Source organism: Varroa destructor, unplaced genomic scaffold (genome assembly GCF_002443255.2).
Source record: "Varroa destructor unplaced genomic scaffold, Vdes_3.0 BEIS01000002.1, whole genome shotgun sequence".
NCBI classification, from domain to species: Eukaryota; Metazoa; Arthropoda; class Arachnida; order Mesostigmata; family Varroidae; genus Varroa; species Varroa destructor.
Window position 1 is genome coordinate 18,130,977 of NW_019211455.1, and position 19,321 is coordinate 18,150,297.

Below are 19,321 nucleotides of genomic sequence, written 5' to 3' on the forward strand. Positions count from 1 at the left end.
TATATAACTGAAACGTAACCAAAAAGAAATTGGTAGTTGGGTTTGGAGTTTTCAAACACAGTCCCTTTAGAAAACATGCGGCTACTGACAAATTTATTTAAAAATCACACATGTGCGCTCGAAAAAAATACGTCACTGTTAACACATCCAAACATAAAACAATGATGATACACTGAGATAATTCAATATGAGTTTTGATTAGAGAATTTAAATAAGGACTGGTTTATGATAGAGCTTAACGTGGGCTACATGCGGATTTATAATTTCTATGTCACTCCAAGAAAGCTACGTAGGATAGTACAACTATTCCGTACGAGCAATTGTCAGTATTCTGTCCCGCTACGTTAAAATATATCATGGGTGAACGCCGTGAACCTGAAATGTTCAAAACCCTCTTCTGGATTGGCTGGCACGAACATATTTGGCCGATGTTATGAAAAGCATACGGGCCATAGTTTTAATGGGCCATTGTTTAATATATATTTTACAAAAGAACTGCAGAATCGAAGAGTCCAAACAAAATAACTATTTTCATAGGTTTTCATACGGAGTTCAAGCAAAAAGCAAAATGAAAAAAAGTCGGAAAGAATTCCAGCTACTTTTCGTGCTACAGTGGCAATTTCAAATTATCGAAATATATCACTCACTTAACCGTCAATTTGTTCACAATCCTCTCCAGGAAACAGGAGCACAGAACGACATCGACCTCAGAAAAGTTGATTGCGGCTTTGACTAAAGCATGAAGCATTTCTGCAACTTCGGCAGGATTGAACACCGTCGTTTGGCTGAAATTTAATATAACGTTAGTACCCTTACAAACTGTAAACAGATTGTGGTTTTTGCGCTCATTTACTACTTTGAAAAGTTAAGTGAATTTTTAAATGTAATATTAGGTGATCTGATTGTCTTTTGTTCCTTTCAAACGTGTTCAGTAACTGGTTCAACTATATTACATTTGGCAATAACCTCAACTTTGTTATAATAACTTATTCATTTAATGATTGAACTGTATAGGATATTGTGAGACCTATGTACAATAATTTGCAACAAACAGCAAATATCGATAAGTCTAGGCACTTTACAAAGTACACCTATGATTAAGTTAAATACGTTAGATTTAGAACTATGCACATACTTGATGAAGCTCGTGTGAATTTTAATCAGACCATTATAATATACGAAAGTAAGGTTGGCCTGATGGTGCGGTGCTCTAAGCAGCTGCTTGAGTATTCGTAAAAACTGCCGACCAACCAGAGGTCGATTTTCCTCATCACGTAGCATGGAGATGATTAATTTGACAACCTCACTTGCTTTGATGCGTCCGCCCTCTGCCAAAAGAATAGACAAATCTAATAGAATAGATGGATACCAAACCATCTATTGCAGCCAGAGTAATGAATAAAAAAAAAATACCAACACATATCGATAAAGCCAAAAAGAATAGTACTATTGACGGCACCACTGACTACACGCCATTTTCATGACCGTTATGTCGAGAGATTTCCGAAGTGAAAGACAATACAAAATGGTATACTACCTCAACTGCAAAACTATGCTAGTTTTCTGTAATGGTTACAAAATAGTGCCTGAAACACATTGTTTAGTACTTCAATTTAAGCTCTGGGAAGTACTGAGGGCGTCGGGAAGCAACACAAAGATGGAAGCCTGTTGGTTAAAGCTTGCAAGCTAGACAAAAAAAAAAAAAAAAAAAAAAAAAAATGATAAAAAAAATGTCAAAGCACCGAAAACATCCGAACTTACTTTGGATACTTAGGCCGACGACCATATCAAGCAAGTTAACCGCTGCATCGCGTTCCTCACGCGTACCCGGTGTTTCTTTTCCTCGGCTTTTCTGAAGAATCTGTCTGAGCACGACACCCGTGAGGTCGAGGACCCCTCCCCAAGTCACACCCTGACTCTCTGAACTTATATCTCCATTCGCGTCCAATTCTGCTTGAAGGATCGAACGTTTTAACAGGTTCCTACATTTTTCCAAAGAGTCCTGAAATTTGGATAGCAGTGTATTTAACAGGTGATTAACAAACTCCTTCGAACATAAATACATATTTCAATCTACACAGACTAGTAATTATTAGCGAATTTAAAAATAACCCACTAGTCGAATAACTAGAGAAGAATTCGCTATGGAAACTGTACCTTTCGGATGACAGTAAAATCATATATATTGAAAGTCACTATCCACTGCAAGCTATGGACTAGGTGAAATACAGTGGGGAAAACATCAATGCTATTATGTCTAATAAATGTCTCGAACTTCACGTCAGGTACTGCCTTTAAACACTGCTTCAGACGGCCCTTAGTCCTGGCGCATATCAAATTTTCGGTTCTGAACCTAGTCTACCCACCTGTCCTTAAGTGACAACTGTGACATTAGGGAGACACATACTTGTACCTAGTTTTTATTCATTTTGTGCTCATCGTTAATCTGCTTGATTACACAGTACTAATAGATAAGGCAGCCCATTCGATACATTGAAATAGGCTTTCATTACCTTTATTTGTATTCGTGCTGGTCTGTGCAAAATTTCGCTACGTACCCTGCGTCCTTTTTGCGTCTTGTTGTCCCTGGCCTCAGCTAGAGATTGCCGTAGCTCCCTGGCCGACTGCATTTTTACTTCTAACTATTACAGACCTAGCGTTCCACACAAACGAAATGGACGTCTTCCAACGGTTCACTAGCACGTAGATCCGTTTCCTAATTTCTGTACCATTGATACATTGATTGATTGGTGTCATCGAAGCGCTCACCTGAGAACTTTTACCTCTGCTCCTGGAAAAAAGTAACGTTTTTTTTTAATGTATAAAAGCGAAAAACAATCTGAACATAGCAAAAGCCTTGACGCTAAGGTAATAACTAATTCTAAAACGCGTAGAAGTTACTTTTTAAAATCTGAGACACAAAATGCCATTCGGCATTTTTGTGGTCTATTTTCTACGGTCCAGTTGTAGAATTTCGCGTAGATATTCGAATCAGGCCATTTCCGAAAATTCACTATACGACGTTTTGTGCATTTAATAAGGTCAAAAAGAATGTACTCGGACCTTATCAAAAAATAAGACCAAAGCCAGTCTCTTACTCACACCCTACAACAACTATGGGCGCTTAAGGCATTAATTTCTCGGCATGACTTTTCCGAAGCACCATTCGTACCGCATAATAGAAATTTACAGAACTATATGTATACTGTATTATATATTATGTTGGTGTTAGAATTATCGCGTTTTTAAAATAACTACAGGTTTTAGATTATTACAGCATTTGATTGTTTTGCTTTTAAAGAAATGCGTCCAAGGAAAAAATCAACAAAAAATGTTAATCTTTTATAATCGTCGGTTCCGACGAATCCATTTCTACTTAGGGTTTCACTGGGCTTCTATCCCCTCACACGTTTTTCTTCATGTAGTAAAATTTCGATTCGTTTCTTGGATTTGAGCTAGTTTCAGGCCAAACCTGAGAAGTATTCTTCATGGAATCGAGACAAGTTGGCCTTCAACAAAGACAGCCATTTTCGCTTATCTTCACATTGATAAAACCTGCGTCAAATAACAGACTAAGACCAAATGTAATAAGATTGGCACAGGTAGAAAATGTGGACAATTTTACTTCATCTATTATAGGCAGGCTTAAAATCTGAAACCAACCAATGGCCAGGCCTTGACTTGCATCACTATTACCTGTTAGATTGCCAAAAGACATTGTCAACTAATGTCTCCAAAGCAATATTGATAGAAATATTTTTTCTGGAAGGGACATTATTTTATTAGCCATTAGCTGAAGTCAATTTCCGACATACCCGGTAATAACATATATTATGCGACAGGTATGGATTTAATTCAAGAAGCGTATAGACATTTCTGACACCGTAAAATGCTGTCATCAAAAATTATAACGAGTCAATATTTCACTAAGATAGTCCATTCACATCAAATACCTTCTCTGTGCGACTCTGTTTTATTGTGACGTGACCCGTATTACTAACGGGCATAAGAAGACCACAGCCTTCAGTGTTCCATACAAACGCACTTCACCAGCCACTACGAGATGGCCCTCTATTGAGACCTTGGCCGTTGAATAACGATTCGGTTTTAACAACTCAACTTTGTGAAACTAATGTAATTGCATTAATCAACTACATATATTAGTATATATATATATACGAGTAAATTTTCTTATGCAATGAAAGAATATAAAATCAGAGATAAGGGTAAATTAACACTTTGAAGGAAATAGCCAGGATTGGGTGTATTCCTTATGATTTTGTTGGAAAATCCTTGATCCGATACACTGTGGTTGGGTGCGAAAGGACTTCCATTTACGAAATATTTTTATCCAGGTGTTTAGCGACTTCATATAGGACACGGCCTGCTGTTATCCTTGCAGCATGAATGCCGAACGATTTTTATGACAAATACTGACACATTCGAATCTAGTCCATAATTCGTCATTGATGAACACTTACTTTTCTTCAAATCATATCGCAACAAAAGCGGAACGTTCTATCAGGCGAATCTTTTTATGACGGATGAAAACTGATTAATCTTCCGCCTCATCAAATACCTCATCATCTTTCCGTATTGTAAAGAGCTAAGGTTTATGATACTGCTTACTTCGGCAGACATACTGACTAGTTTATAGGGGATATTTACCTCAAGCTCAATATGCCCAACACTACAAATCGATCAAATAGTAAAATCTTTAGACCTATTCAGTTCACATACTAAAATCGATTATTATCTCAGCAAAGGTCTGGTCATCATCTTGTAAGGCGCATTTCCCATCGTTCAGCTCCGTTCAATTTTCTCACACCACATTTGATAGCACCCATTTTTTGGGAAATTCTTGCGCCACCCACATTTTAACATGTTTTGCTAAGTGGAAAGGTGTTTGTGCACTAAGATTTCTGTCTACGGAGCTACACCATGTTTCCTAAGGCATTAGGTCATGAACTTCGCTTAAGTAACTACATAAATATATGTTACAGGACGATGACTAACAAAAATTGAACTACATGATTACAGTAAGAATGCTAACATTGCTAACTTACTTATTGGTCAGTTGATAACGATACAGATAATATTTACCAAACACGGTTTTCCCTATCTACATACATTTTGCAGGGTTGATATTTGGTTTCTGCTTCCATCAATAGCAATCTACTGCCAGTGGCTTGAAATTAAGAAAACAACCCTTATTTAAAAAATAACAGGAATTTAAATTCTTAACTAGGTTATAGTTGTTGTGCGGAAAAAACCTATTTTTAGTACTTTATACACGAATGTTTTCCATACTCTATCTCCGAAAGAGGGAGTAATTATTTCCAGGACAGAGATTCACTACCAGAATAAATCTTTGTATAAATAAGAGTTTCAATATAACAAGCTGCTTAAATAAGCAATCTTAATATATGTTTATAACTTTTAATTGATTTAGTATTCATGTTTATTTAGTTATGAGTCTGTTTTCAAATGGAATAGTATTTACAAAAAACAGTTATTTTTCGAACATAATTTTTTTGTAAATCTAAATTCAATTACGATGATGACTCAGTTTACTTTAGAATAAAAATAACAATTCATCAAAATTTGCCGCTACACATGTAAGACCGTTACTACCCAACACCGTTTTGAAAACTAGGTATCCCTTAGCTGGTAGCTTTGGTTATTACCCGTATCTGTAATCCCTTAAAACCGTCTCAGAAAGTACACACTTTGTTGTCAAACCACATCATCGACTGCTGTTCTTGTTCTCAAGAACTCAAGAATAACTGGCAAGGGTCAAACTGAACGAGATGGCCTTCATTAAAGGCTTTTAATTTCAGAAAAGTATGTTTGAATGTCAATTAAATTCAGATCGCCGAAAAATATTTCTATAAAACTGCGTAAGCAAAGCAGTTCTTCCTGATTTATATTCATGTTTCCGGCCAAGAATTTAAATTTATAAAAAAAAAATTGACACGTGTCATTTCGAAAAGTATTATATGTCCTTGTATTAAACACACTGCCATACGGCAAGTAAAACAATGAGCGCATGTGCGTGTAGTAAGATTAAGTTAATTGCTAAGAATGTTAATTTATAACTAATTTTTTAGCTTTAAGTTGAAATTATTCATAAACTACCCTTTATGGCCGGAGTTTCAAAACAATCTTCGCTTTCGGAAAACCATACGGTAATACTTTGAACGCAATCGAAATTCTTATTAGAATCCAAAAACGTATTCAGTTTTTTTGTATTCTAGATTACTCACGGGTAGCACAGTGCTTAAAATTGAGGTGGTTTGCCATAACCCGCGCCTTATAGTGTCGAAAGAGAATAAAGAATTGACTTAAGATATTGGAGATTTTGTAAACTATTCTCGTAATCTGATCCGCAGAGTATAGTTCGAGCCGTGAGACCAACTAATGCATCAATATTTGATGCTACTACGCATTCGAATACAAGAGAATACGGTCGGACTGCGATTGCCTGACGTAACGCTTTCCTCATAAAGACAAATGAAAAATTTCGTGTAAGGAAAACCTTTTTGGTTTTCCTTTGCAAACATATATCACTTGTTCCTATCGGCACTGAGTGTGTGTTTTAGTTTTTTGGAGAACCTGTCGTAATACCAAAGAATAACCCAAATAAAATATTGACCACTTCTCGACTCTTTTCATGATACTCAGCTGTATCATCTTTGCTTCCACAACTAAAACTTCTGCAAGTCTTCGCTAGTCAATTTATTGTTTGATAGTAGCTAATTAGAAGCAGGATTTTAGCTTTGCGCATTTATGTCTATGTCTTTAACCATAACCAACTGCTTTTAGGCAACCGGATTGAACGATATTAAATGAAAGGGCAGACTTTACCCACTCGTAAATCTGAACATATCCATTATTCCCCACACAATGAGATTATTCCGAAAATGGTATCTGCTGAATTGTTGTATAGGAAATTTAAGTTTTGAACAATAAAACAAAGCTCGTCACTTCTAACATCATCGACCACTGCTTCATTTAGTGGGTTTGATCACCCCTTTAAAAGCTAATCTCCCTATATACATATTAAGATATGGTGTCTCCCTCAAACACCATTTTAGCAGGGGCTTTTGTATTTGTAAGGCATACATTTAAACAGAACGGGCCATTAAATTTCGTGTTATTCTTATTGTATTCGATAACAGCAATAACGCATTTAATAGAGTAAGTTATCGGTAGTTGAGGAAACCGTCAAGTGGCAAATGTTATAGGCTTTGCTAAGCTTACTTCCTCTCAGAAACGCGAACAAGGCCTAGAAGGCCACTCTTGTCAATAGTGGTGGATGCCCATTAAAACTATCCATTTAGCGATTTCTACTCTCAGAATATGTCACAGTCTTGGATATGCTTTCTAACATATCTAGCTTGATAATTTAGACCAAAACAAAGGGGCGTAAAAATGGCAAAATACCTAAGCTGCAAATGAGCTTCCTTAACAGCCGCTTGATCGTCGTCCTTGCGTACCGAAATCGATAGAGCTATTCGATTAAGGGTCAATAATGACATTACTCACAGTGAAAGTAGACACACAGGTCTCCAATTAATCCAAATTAAATCCAAGTAACTTCCCAATTATAGCCATTGGTAGACTTATACAGCATTCGCGCAGCAAAGCCGCATGAAGTAGCAATTAGGATGCGGGTAACGTCACATCACTACTGCATCCAGAGCCACTCACCCCTTAAGTTTTCATCACCCTCTCGGCCAACTGCCTTTGGCCCTAATGCTATTAAGCCAACGACTTAAGGAACAACTGAAGTATTTCTGGCGCGCAATTTCAAATCTCGACTGCTAATGGCGGGCTCTACACAGCGTTGTCTGCTACTTATATTTTGAACAAAATAATCATAGAGCCCGACGAGTTCTGACTCTTTCAAAAGAAAAGAATGGCATTTGCTTTTAACCACATAGATTTCAAATGCGGGGTGGCTAATTGCTAGAAAAGTCAACTAAGAATCTCTAAAAGCCCAAAGGTCCTACTTAGACTCCAATACTGCTGTTGTCGGGAAAGGAGGCCTTTCAACAAAGCATCGTATCTGGCCCCCTCTGAAAGAAAAAAAACAAACAGACACACAGCTATGTTTACAATGCTATTACCCTCGCCCCTAAGAGAAGGCCCGGACGCGGGCACCCTTGATGCTTATCTCAGGCAGGCACTGCTATAATGATCTATTTGGTCATGTACAGAAAATGAGCAGGAAAAGACTGCATTGTCCTCGTGCAGCAGGTGGACGCGAAAAAACTGACGCGTCAGCGGACGCCATGATGCTGTCATCGCCGTTGGCGAATCACCGCCGCGAGCAGTCAATCATCCGTTGTACGTTTAGCTCGCGTCCCCCGAAACGCGACACAAAAATGACGAAATGGACGTATCGAGCTGTGGCAGCGCCTGTGGTGAGCGCTGCGAGGCAAATGCCAAGAAGTAAAACCCACGAGAACGGCTAGGGCCCTAATGTCGCTCGCCGCACACAGGAGCATTAACTTAGATCTATTGAAGAGTAGCCCTCTCCTACCAGTGCCAGCGGAGCTCCCCGACCGACCGGCAGAACAGACGGCGGAACAGATCGCAAACGTGGAACGAACAAGGTGCTGGTTTATTGTCGCATGCGGCCTCCAATTGAGGCAGACCACTGCGGCGACGAAGACGTCTGCACGAGAAACGACAAAAATATAGAGACAAATGATGCCACCTTGTTTTTTTTATGGCCTCGTCATATGTGTCGCATCAGCTAAACAATAACATTGATCGGTAGGTCGTTTGCTTGTCTTAAGCGCTGCTGCCGATGACAGAATAGGGTAGTATCAGAAAGCGCTGAGTCAAGACGAAGAAGATTCTGAAGAGCTTGTTTCGCAAGTTGTGGTACAAGCGGGATTCTCTTACACTACGGTTTAGGCTATAATGACCCTTTGAACAATTCAGAAACAACTCCTGTTTATCGGTGCTGCTGCATCCAGAACAAGCTACAATCTGTTCATCGAGCTTATGTTATTTTGTGTGTGTGTGCGTACATCTTGTTGTTACTCGTGTGCTTTCTTTGGATATAGAATTATACAGAAATAAATAGTGGTATAAAGCAGGATTTCCTAGCTAACAGTTTTCATCGCGAGGTCTTAAGTGGTCAACGGGTTGTGAATAGCCTGTGGACATTGTTGTGGGCGTGTTTCCGATTTGATGTAGTTGTATACGATAGTCAATCGGGCTCTTGACAATAGGGCGATACATCTTCAAGGGTGCGAGTAGAACTGAACGACGCCTGCGATTGAAAACCAAGCAGTAAACGAGAATACTGGAGTCCCATTTCAGTGCTTCCGCCAGGTGAGTTGGAAAGGGAGATCTGTTAGAGTTGCCCTGGCAACAAATGCAGGAATAAGCAGAAGGTTACATTTTTTTGTTGACTGACTTGGATCTATGCATTCGTTCTCAGTTTTAAGTAAACGACGTATTAGACGCGCTCAATACATCGTATTCTTCCTGCAAAAGATCCCGTCGTGACCTGAGAAACTTTTTTGTTTCATGGCAAACAGATCTTCAGCTTCTCTTCCTAGTTAACTATCATCGCATTCAACCTTCTGGTATCTCACCGTTCGCATCTGCAAACTTATGTGTGTAGCTTCCCAGTCAGCCCCAAGCTTAAACTAAGAACACCTCTACCATTTTTGTTTCTATTAATTAACTATAATACTTCGGCGCTTATACTGAAATTAGCTTATCTATCCGCTGATCATTTAATTATGAACTCCACACGTTGGTTTCATTGAGCAAAACGCTCAACTCATATCAAAACACTCAAAGCAATCAACTGCAATTTGCTGTTACTTCAATTCGTAAAATGATTATTTGAACTGGTTGTGTCGTGTACTTAGCTGCTCCTATTCAATACTCCCTGTTTGCTTGTTCATCCAATCGGTCATCCATTACCTGGTTCATCGTAAGGCGACGAAACATATAGCAACAAGAATGGCAGCGAATAGGGCATTAAGTATGCTGCTTCTGCATCTGCCCACAAACAAGTCTTCCTTCTGCCAGATGCCCCCGGCATCCATTGTCCTATAGGAATATCCATCCGTATGCCATCGACGCACACATTTTGCTCACACGCGAATCCACGCCCAAGATGACTAACCACCAGCAGAACTGTCATCTCACAGCAATAGTTGCAGCAACAATGATGAAGGTTGCCTATGGTAACGATACCCGTCTAGCCAAAACGAGTCTTCTCTTTTGTATACATACACATGCGCAGACACAATGAAAAAGTAAGCCATGGGCGGGCATTTAACAAGCAGTGAACAACATAGGGCCTCAATAGTCAAAGTCACCAGCGTGCACTGGGTCGCATTGGCGTCGCTAGAACCCCATAGGAGCACAAGGAAGTGTGTCCTTGTTAGCTCATTTCAGTTTTAGCCCCGCAGCTTTACATCGCCGAACAAGCCCATAGGTAGTCGGCCAGCGTTTTGCATTCATTGCGACAGAGCTATGTAGACAATAGCATGTGTCCGTTCGCGCCACAGAAGCCAGTGGACTCAGGCCAGTCATTACGATATGCTGAATTTGCTCCCATTCATTGATTCTAGCCCAATTAGTTACGGAGGAATGCCGAATGTAGTTGAGACACGAGGAACTGGTAAGCACGACAAAGACAACAACAATTGCAACAAAGGACAAAAGATAGAATTGCTCTCCCCTTTTTAATTATCACCGGGCTATATGTAGCGGCCAAGGAAAGGGCAAAAGGATACTACGTTTAACGCTAACAGTTGCAAAAATCGCCAGTCTGCGAGCATGTTTTTATGGGCTCGGACAGGCGGACCTTAACAATTATGTACATTAATTTTGCTAAAATAATTACCGAAATGTTCCTGCAATTACCTAATAGAAGTGAAATAAATCATGAATCTACTGGTCTTCTAAAAGTTAGATCAACGGTTTTGTTTTTAACACAGACGTTTATTTGAGCCACCTGCTCGCCCGAGAAACTCAGCTGCACGATCTTGATGGACAGATGCGGAGCGATTTCTCTAGGCGCTCGTCCATAATTTGAAGTGTTTTCTTATTTTGATTAAAGGTCTAAAATTGATAGTTCTATCCACGTATGTTGGCTAACATGAAGCAAACATATTTCTAGAGAAAGAGGCACTTCGCTATCGGTCGAAACGTTACTTCTGCCGAGTTGCAGTTTGAATTTGCGTTCCAGGTCGAACGAATAAACATCGACTGTTTAAAATAACCGTTCATATACCACATGTAAACATATATATTTATTTCCTGAGAGGTGTGCTTCACGAAGCAGCGCAGATCGTTCCGGTCGATTATACAAATGAGATGTAAAAAATTATCCAAAATGGCAAACTGCACAGTTCTTTAGCGGGACCCGCCTTTGCAGAATCCACGAAGTCATAATGGCCACTAATCTCTCCATTTTTTTTTTATCATCTTAACAACGGATCTATATTTGTCTTTTTATCCTCGAAATATTGAGGCTAATGTTTTCGTCTCAAACGTATAAACTATCGAATGACAGAACTCAATAGATGATTAGGAGCGTTATCAGATTATGCGGCGGTCACTGAGCAAAAACGTGTTCTTCCAGTTTATTTCAACTAACTAGCCAAAGTGACAGAAAGGTTCTGATGTGAGGTTTTTCATTGTTCCTTGCCACGGTATTACGTCGATATCGTGTTAGCAGACAACTAAAGAATGAGCAGTGGTCTTAGATTGGCTTGCGATTGCTTAATGTGATTATTACACACGTGTCCTGTCACATCGTCGATGACGCCTGTTACTATTATACTGTTTATTATTACAACCATTATACTAAGATCGTTGTTTAAAGATCGCGTTGTATTTGCCATTTGTATCTCACAGCTATGCACTCTATAGACTCTCAGCTTTCTTACTGTACAATAGGTAGATCTTAGCATTAAAGAACAAATACGAATTTTTCATGCAATGGCGGGCAACCATCATCCCATATCCGTTTAGACAATCTAATCCTTCTGCATTTCTCGCACTCGAATATTGATTTGTGGAACCAATCCGCCTCACCAACACAAAATCATACTAACAACAAATTTACAAACTGTAAACTATAATAAACATGACTGTACGGACATCAAATTACTATATATATATATATATATAGCATGACACAAAAATGTTACCTGACGGTTTTGTAAAACGCTCAGCACTAGCAAAAAAAAAAAATAGACAAATGCCACCGAGTGCCAAGACAATTGTACGACGTGTACGTGGCTACAATCTATATTGTTGGTCACCGACTCTGTTAGTAGACTGGTAAATAAATGAGTGCAAAGTTAAGGTTCTGCGTGGCATTATAGGTTGCCAAGTATAGTAGTGTGCCAGGTGTTTGCATCATACATGCGCCTTTTGCTATTGCACTTTGCTAATGACACCCCAGTCCATTTTGATCGACAGCTGTTTCAGATGTGTTGGCCACCTGGAGTTCATTCGTAGCGTATGTCGTACCATCCGTTGGAGCTTGTAGTTAACTCGTTCGCTTAGATATAGCCCTTATCTGGTCGCAATGATGAATGTTTTGCGGGAAGGCTAATATTATTAACATAATCAAATTATCGCAACTTAAATATCGCGCTCACTTTTTCTACACTTGAGTCGAATGACCAAGTTATTATGTAAGCATAAGTACAGATAAAGGTTCCTTGGAAAAAAATTATCTACACGTGTTGCGTGTCATTACCAACAACTCCGGTGTCGGATGGTAATATTTTTTGTGTGTCTTATGTCTATTGTAGAAAATTTCATTTTTATCACACCATGCCAAAAGCCTGCACGTCGCTCGTGGAGATTCTTCCCGTCGTTAGCATTTATGATTGCTCTTATACCCTCTCCAAATAGTGACGGATTTTTTCGTGAAATCGGTTACGTATTACAGTGTAGTTCGATTAGGTACAGCGTTGCTAAAAGACGTTGATAAAAATGCTTAAATCCTAAGTTATGGTTTGTTTCGTCAAAATAGGTCAACACAGTGATATATACTGTGCTCCTATGCTATTCTACCAAATATCAATTATTGGATTTGACTTTAGCCGAAGATTTTGAATTAAGCAGGTTACTTCGGATCTTATACCGTTTACTAGGTTACGTATACTAAAATACTGCGATTATGTCAATGTCACGTATGTATGTATGTACGCAATTGGCTTATTTGTGTTACCTATTTTATTTATCCAATTTGTAAATTGGATTTTAAATAAAAAGCCTTTTCGATCTACATAAACACTAGATCCATATAGATTTATCTCTGTTGGCCTAATAAGAATTCCTCAGTCATTGCCTAAAGCATTGGCGTCCTCAATACAGGAAAACAAACACAATGTAAAATTCTACATGAACAACCAAAAATTCACTTACAAAAACGTTAAAAAGAAAAAAAAAATAATTGAATTACCAATTCGCCAATAACGAACAATCTTCTCCATCACACGAATTACCCTAGTTAGTTTTAACGCAGATTAATAACAGATACACAATACTAATTATACATATGAGCTACGGACCAAACGCTGCTTTAGACTTCAAACGATCTAATCTATAGAGAAAGAAAACTGTGTGATTTTTGCCAATTGTTAAATTTTTCTTTTAAATAAACTTAGTTCAAAGTGACGTTTGAGCCCCAGCCCGAGCGCGCACTAAATCAACGGCAGCGTTCTGTTCAACCGATTAGCGTCATTGGCACCATCCCCCTTTACGTTCGCCAGGTTGAAATATTCGCACGATCGTCAACTGTAAGCAAATCATCTTTCGGCTGATTGAGTTAAAGCAATAATATTTGCATTCGCCGCTATGCCGTGTGCATAGGGATGATGAAGAAGAACTCATTTTTGACGCGTTTAACCCGACCCGTCACGGTCTTCATTGTCGTATTAAATCGTTGTTGAATGTGTTATCAAGTCCCCCCAGTCAGCGTTCGATTGTCGATGGCAACGGTCGCCGATCGCGCACGCCGTTGAGCATTACGAGCTTACGATAAGGGCCTGTTGTTGTGTCTCACCGTTTCGCTGGTACTAACTACTAGATATGTAGTTTTCGTTCTGGCACGCAGTCCAAGAAATGCGTTGATAAACATCGTCAACAGCTTATGATATTATTTGTTGCGCTTCGGGTTTCGTCCAGGAATGATTTCCCTTCTTTATTTTCGATTTCATGTAGAAGTAGAACAGTGTGACAGTTCCCATTTTTTTACCCTCATCGCCCTGGTGTTCTCATGCAACACATCTGGAATGAGGCGTTTGCCGCGTATTTCTTTGATCATTGCAGTTTCGATTCACAAGCACACACGTGGACCCGTCCAACGTCTATGCATAAAGTACTGTGGACGCGTCTGGCTCTACAGTGGCATAATCGCTGCTTAGTCGGCTCGGAATTTTTCGGGATTAATGTTCTTTTATTGACAGTCATGCTAGTTCTTTCTGCACGCGGTATCTGTTGTTGGGGCCTCTTTGGCCTTCACGAAGAGGCTGTCGGTTTGATGTATCTGATATCGCCTGGCGGTTGTTGATAGCGAAGCATTCGAAGTGTGCGAAAAGCTGCTAAAGCGGAAGTGAGAACAGCTGTTGTTATAGCTGCCCCTGAAAATGAATGAAGAGTGATGTTATAAAAAAAACAAGCTTGATTTTGGATGCTATTGAAAAGATTATGATGAAAAAAGCAGTTGGCAAAATAAACAACAGATAATGCTCTTTAGTTCAATTTGTGCATCCAGTTCAGCGTGCGTGAGACCCTCGTATGGTTGATTTATACGAGGATAAAATGCATTGGGTGGGCTTTGTCGTCTATGTAGATGGTAATTTTGACCTTCTGTCCCTAGAGATTATTCAAATAAATCAGCTTTTCATTGTTATTACGATCACTATATTCAAATATGGAGAATAATAATTAGGGCGTACTCATGATATTAATATATATTTTTATTATTGATAATGTAGCGGTAATACTAATAGCCATGGTGTTCTAAATGGTTCGCTGAATCTTTGCTATGCTACACATGGATATGCTGCTCGTGCTTATTATATATATATACGAACGACTGTGAGTTTTGGTAATACGGGCTGATGATTCATAATGGACTCTTATTTGATTTGTATCTTCATCTTCGGCGTCCGACCAGCTGTAAAGTGAAATGCTGGCTTGAGGTGTTATATATTGCTGTACTAGTATAAATTGGGAGTACTGGCGCGGAGCGACTTTTTACAAATAAAGCGGATTCTCAGATTTTCAGGAAAACATGAATCGCGGCCTTTTTACTTGTTCCTTTCCTTCTGCCATGGGCCTCCTGCTTTTGCCACTTCGAGCTATGAGAACCTTCTTTTTTTGGAGGACGGTAGAGGTTAGTGGATCCAGCTTGCGTTGAAGAACAAATGTTCATCCAGAATTGAAACGGTTTGGCTTATACTGAATTTTCATTATTTCTATAGCCTTTATTCGATTGTCTACGAAGTTCGTTTTATGAGCTTCCGCCGACAGTAGCCATTTGTAAGCGGTCGTAGATATGACTCGACAACAATAGTAAAACGCTACAATAGTAAAACGATTTGCGCACCCAGTAGTCATATTTATAGAGTAAGTAATAAAGCGTTCCTTATTATGGACTCTATTTACAATACAATAAAACTTAAAACTAATCAATTAAGGCAAAAACACTAATGCGTCTTTTCTTTTATGCGTTTTCAATACGGATTTGACTGTGTCAAACTCACGGATTTGTTTAAATCTTAACCAAGAAGCATAACGAAATTATATCTGTCTTTAGTATTCATTTGCCACGTTACTGTAAAACAAGACACATAGTGATGAGTAGTTAAGTTACTACCACTACTACTTCTTGAATTGTCTACTATTTTCTGGACGCTACTCGAAACATATCCACTTCTGTCGGGACGATCCTACTTACCAGCTTGAACACCTTAAACTCGCGACCTGATTGTATATACAGTGTTATTTAAAACGATATTAATAGTTTCCTAGTGTGTGGTGCAAACTCATATACACTAAAGTTATCTGTATATAGTAGGAAAGTTAATACTTTCAATTCTAGTTAACGCGTAAATATTGGGAAGGTGCTTTGCCTTTGTAGGTCGTACGTTCCTATTGTGGCTTAGGGTTTTTGAATATGTCTGTCAAGTCAGACCCCCCCGCCCCCTAAAGTAACTGGGGTGAATTCAGTAGCTTTGGCGTCTCATAATTTTAAATTCTCAATATCACAAGTCCTTGATACTGTGGTTTATTGGTCTGAGTTCAGTTGTCAATGGCTGGTCTATCAGCAGTATTTTTTTTAATGTTTTCGTCACAAACAGCACGTGGTCGTATTGTTTAATTCTATTAATGCCAATGGGGAAAACTGTGTGCCATTATATGGATTCATACTAAAAGTCTATTTTTCAATGGTTCTTTTTAAGTTAAACTATATTTTCACGGACTATCTGCATTTTCCAGGCTGTTACGCACTAATTTTAGGGCTAGCAACGCTTGTGCCTAGTCCATGGCTTCTCAAAATAGGTTAACCATGTTATCGTACAATACAGCTTTACGATGAACACATATAGAGTAAGAAACTTTTGTATAGCGAATTGCTACAAAAAAAAAACCATTAATTGCGAGAAATCGAATCTCTGGTATTATAACTGGGTTCAACATTTGTCACTCACCCACCCACTTTCTGCTCAGTTAAATCGAGTCAACAAGGTGTACTTGTTACACAACGCTGTATTTTTCATCCCTGATCAAAACTTTGTTGTGCCGTCAGCATCCTTCGTTTAGCAGCGGCGTTCTAGTTACGGCCAAAAGAGTAACTTACAATTGTTTAGAAACACTAGTTCAGCACACTCATATTACCATCGCTACAAGTGCTACTCAAGTTTTAAATAACATTATTTTCAGTCTACTTTAATCCATTTCGGCCCTTGTTGGCAGGTAAATAAATATGTTAAACGCTTCATATATACAGCTTAATAACCAGACATCAAAGTATTTCAAGATCATAAAGACACTTTGCGTTATACGAGTCTCATTGATACTTTTACTTGGCTAACTTGCGCTAGGCATGACATCTATATATACCACAATATGCCATTTAAATGAATAATATAGCGATATACGCTACTGAATTATTAAATAAATTCAAATTAATATATCTTATAGCAGCGCAACAGTCCAGTATTCTACAGTTACGCTAGATTAGTTTTTCCCATCCTAGCTTTTTCGCACATGTTCCATCACAGAAGTAGATTCTAGATCGGCGATCGTGACCTGTCTGCGGCAAACTCACAAATAACGCTTCGCAAACACCACCTATCGTCTAGTACAAGGTTAATCTCCAGGTGAAGACCAGTCATCGACGTAAAGGAACTCATCTCACAGTCGCCTATTTGTTTGTTTATCTTTGACTGTCTGTCTTCGTGAACGGTTACATGTTTCTTTTGTACGAACGCCATAACGATACGTATGCACCGTCGCATTAACGTTTCTTCTATTAAGTGCTCCAACACTGGTTTGCGGAAGAATAACTTACGCTACTGCACCATAGGGGCCGCGTGTTGCGGCTACCCGTGACAACGAAGAAGTACGTTAAGTTGTTCACCGCTCGATGTTACCATTATGAAAGTAGTTAGCAGTTAAGAGAAAAGCTGTTTGTTAGCTATGCTACTAAAGTAAAGACTTATGGATTAATTAACTATGCAGGGTCTTCGAGTGATTTGAAGTCCTTTAGATAACAGAAGATACATAAATTATCGTGATAAAGAGCAAATTTAACTGTGCAACGTATTTGGAACAAGTTCACCGTAATGTCATTTTTATATACCTATAATTTTACCTTATAAGCATAGTACAGGGTTGTTGAACATTATTAAATAAAATCATTTCGATGACCACAGTAGTCATTGCTGCAGCTGTTGCGATTTACACATGCTAACCCTACGGCATTATAATACAATATTATAGGACTACAGAAATTATGTTCCTGCTATAAATGTTCAATCCGTTTAGGAAATACACAATTCAATTTGTGTATTTCCTACTACCTAAACGGATGTGAAATGTAGACTCTCCAATTGTCAAAACAGTTTTGCCTTACTCTACAGATCGCATCAAATGCACGAATGGCGTAACTTATGTCAGAGTTCGTATATTATATATTTCAGAATTTAGTTATCGTGTTAGCATAGTATTTGCGTTATTCCGCGCATGACAGTTTGGCGTACCCATTGTTCAACGTAACAAAATAGGCTTGGAATTATCTGTTTAGGCCTATACGTATTGATTACTTTAATTTATTCGATAAATCAGCAATAATAATGTTATCTTGCACCGACCGATTCAGTCACAAAGTTTATTTCTAGGAAGTTTGGGTTGTATCAGAACACTAACGTAACTGTACGGATGCTTGATTTTGGTAAAATTAGTTTTAAATATTGATCTAACTGACAATGTTTTTATTTTGAATGCGGTAATGTAGAAGTTTAAATTTTCTCGACGTGTATACACGAGCCGAAGCTGGTGATTAGATAATGAAAGAAAACGACCTTCAGATAACTCATCCGAGAAAGCCATTTGCTATTTCGATACCTATAGACTATACGCAAAAAAGTTACGGTATAAATCAGCCGTACTTGAAGCACAATAGACTATTTCCTAATAGACGAATACAATGGGTCAGCGACCAGAAAGGTCAACACGAATTTGTTCACTTAATTCGTTACCTTATAAATACGCGCCTGTTGTCAATTGTTAGCATATTCTGTCGCCATCTACAGTGTTACGAGGTTCTTTGGCCGTGTTTTCATCCTGATTTAATTACACTCGGCTAAGCAAAGGTAGCGTTACTCTAATGAATTATCGTTAACGATGTAGCAATCGAAAAGTTCAATTTAGCAATATTGAAGAAACAGAGAAATGTAACGGACCTACATCCTACAAAATAGCTGTTTTTTTTTTTTATAATAAACTTTAGCTATTTAGATAGGAAACATCAGGCCATGTATGTTTCATGTACTTTGTTCTATTCTACAGACAAACGGCACACTTGATCGGAAGAATACAATGGCTGCTGTCTCGCTAATTTATAGTGTTTCTTAAGGTTATTTAAATTCACGGCATGATGTTATTATTGATTGAAAAACATAAACGCTATGATAAACGAACATAAAGGTTGCGCTTTATTAAGACAGTATCAATGTTTTTTAAGCGGCCAAGCATCTCTTGCATGCATAGCGGGGGTAATCTAAAAGTTTGATAAATATATTTAATT

At 38.5% G+C, this 19,321-nt stretch overlaps 2 protein-coding genes across 14 annotated transcripts in view; one reads left to right on the forward strand and one right to left on the reverse strand.

Annotated features, from left to right (window-relative positions):
- The window catches only part of tefu (Serine/threonine-protein kinase tefu), a 34,995-nt gene extending 24,788 nt beyond the window's left edge, over positions 1 to 10,207 (reverse strand). For 4 of the 11 annotated variants that reach the window (XR_015321667.1, XR_015321668.1, XR_015321666.1 and 1 more), the window contains exons 1-5: positions 7,549 to 7,765; positions 2,559 to 2,791; positions 1,762 to 2,002; positions 1,136 to 1,328; positions 648 to 785 (exon numbers count right to left, since the gene is read on the reverse strand). Coding sequence is in view for 8 of the 11 variants with exons in the window: in XM_086980740.1 (XP_086836866.1) it covers positions 648 to 785; positions 1,136 to 1,328; positions 1,762 to 2,002; positions 2,559 to 2,630 (644 nt within the window). In the remaining 3 variants the exon portion in view is untranslated. Of the gene's footprint in view, positions 1 to 647; positions 786 to 1,135; positions 1,329 to 1,761; positions 2,003 to 2,558; positions 2,792 to 7,548; positions 7,769 to 9,954 lie in introns of those variants that run through there. The other 7 variants (XM_022793515.2, XM_086980739.1, XM_022793513.2 and 4 more) reach the window with 5 other exon arrangements.
- kermit (PDZ domain-containing protein GIPC-like protein kermit) overlaps positions 8,188 to 19,321 on the forward strand; it is a 31,908-nt gene continuing 20,774 nt past the window's right edge. The window contains exons 1-2 of one of the 3 annotated variants that reach the window (XM_086980744.1): positions 8,190 to 9,351; positions 15,288 to 15,403. Coding sequence is in view for 1 of the 3 variants with exons in the window: in XM_086980743.1 (XP_086836869.1) it covers positions 8,738 to 8,784 (47 nt within the window). In the remaining 2 variants the exon portion in view is untranslated. Of the gene's footprint in view, positions 9,352 to 15,287; positions 15,404 to 19,321 lie in introns of all 3 variants that reach the window. The other 2 variants (XM_086980743.1, XM_022793523.2) reach the window with 2 other exon arrangements.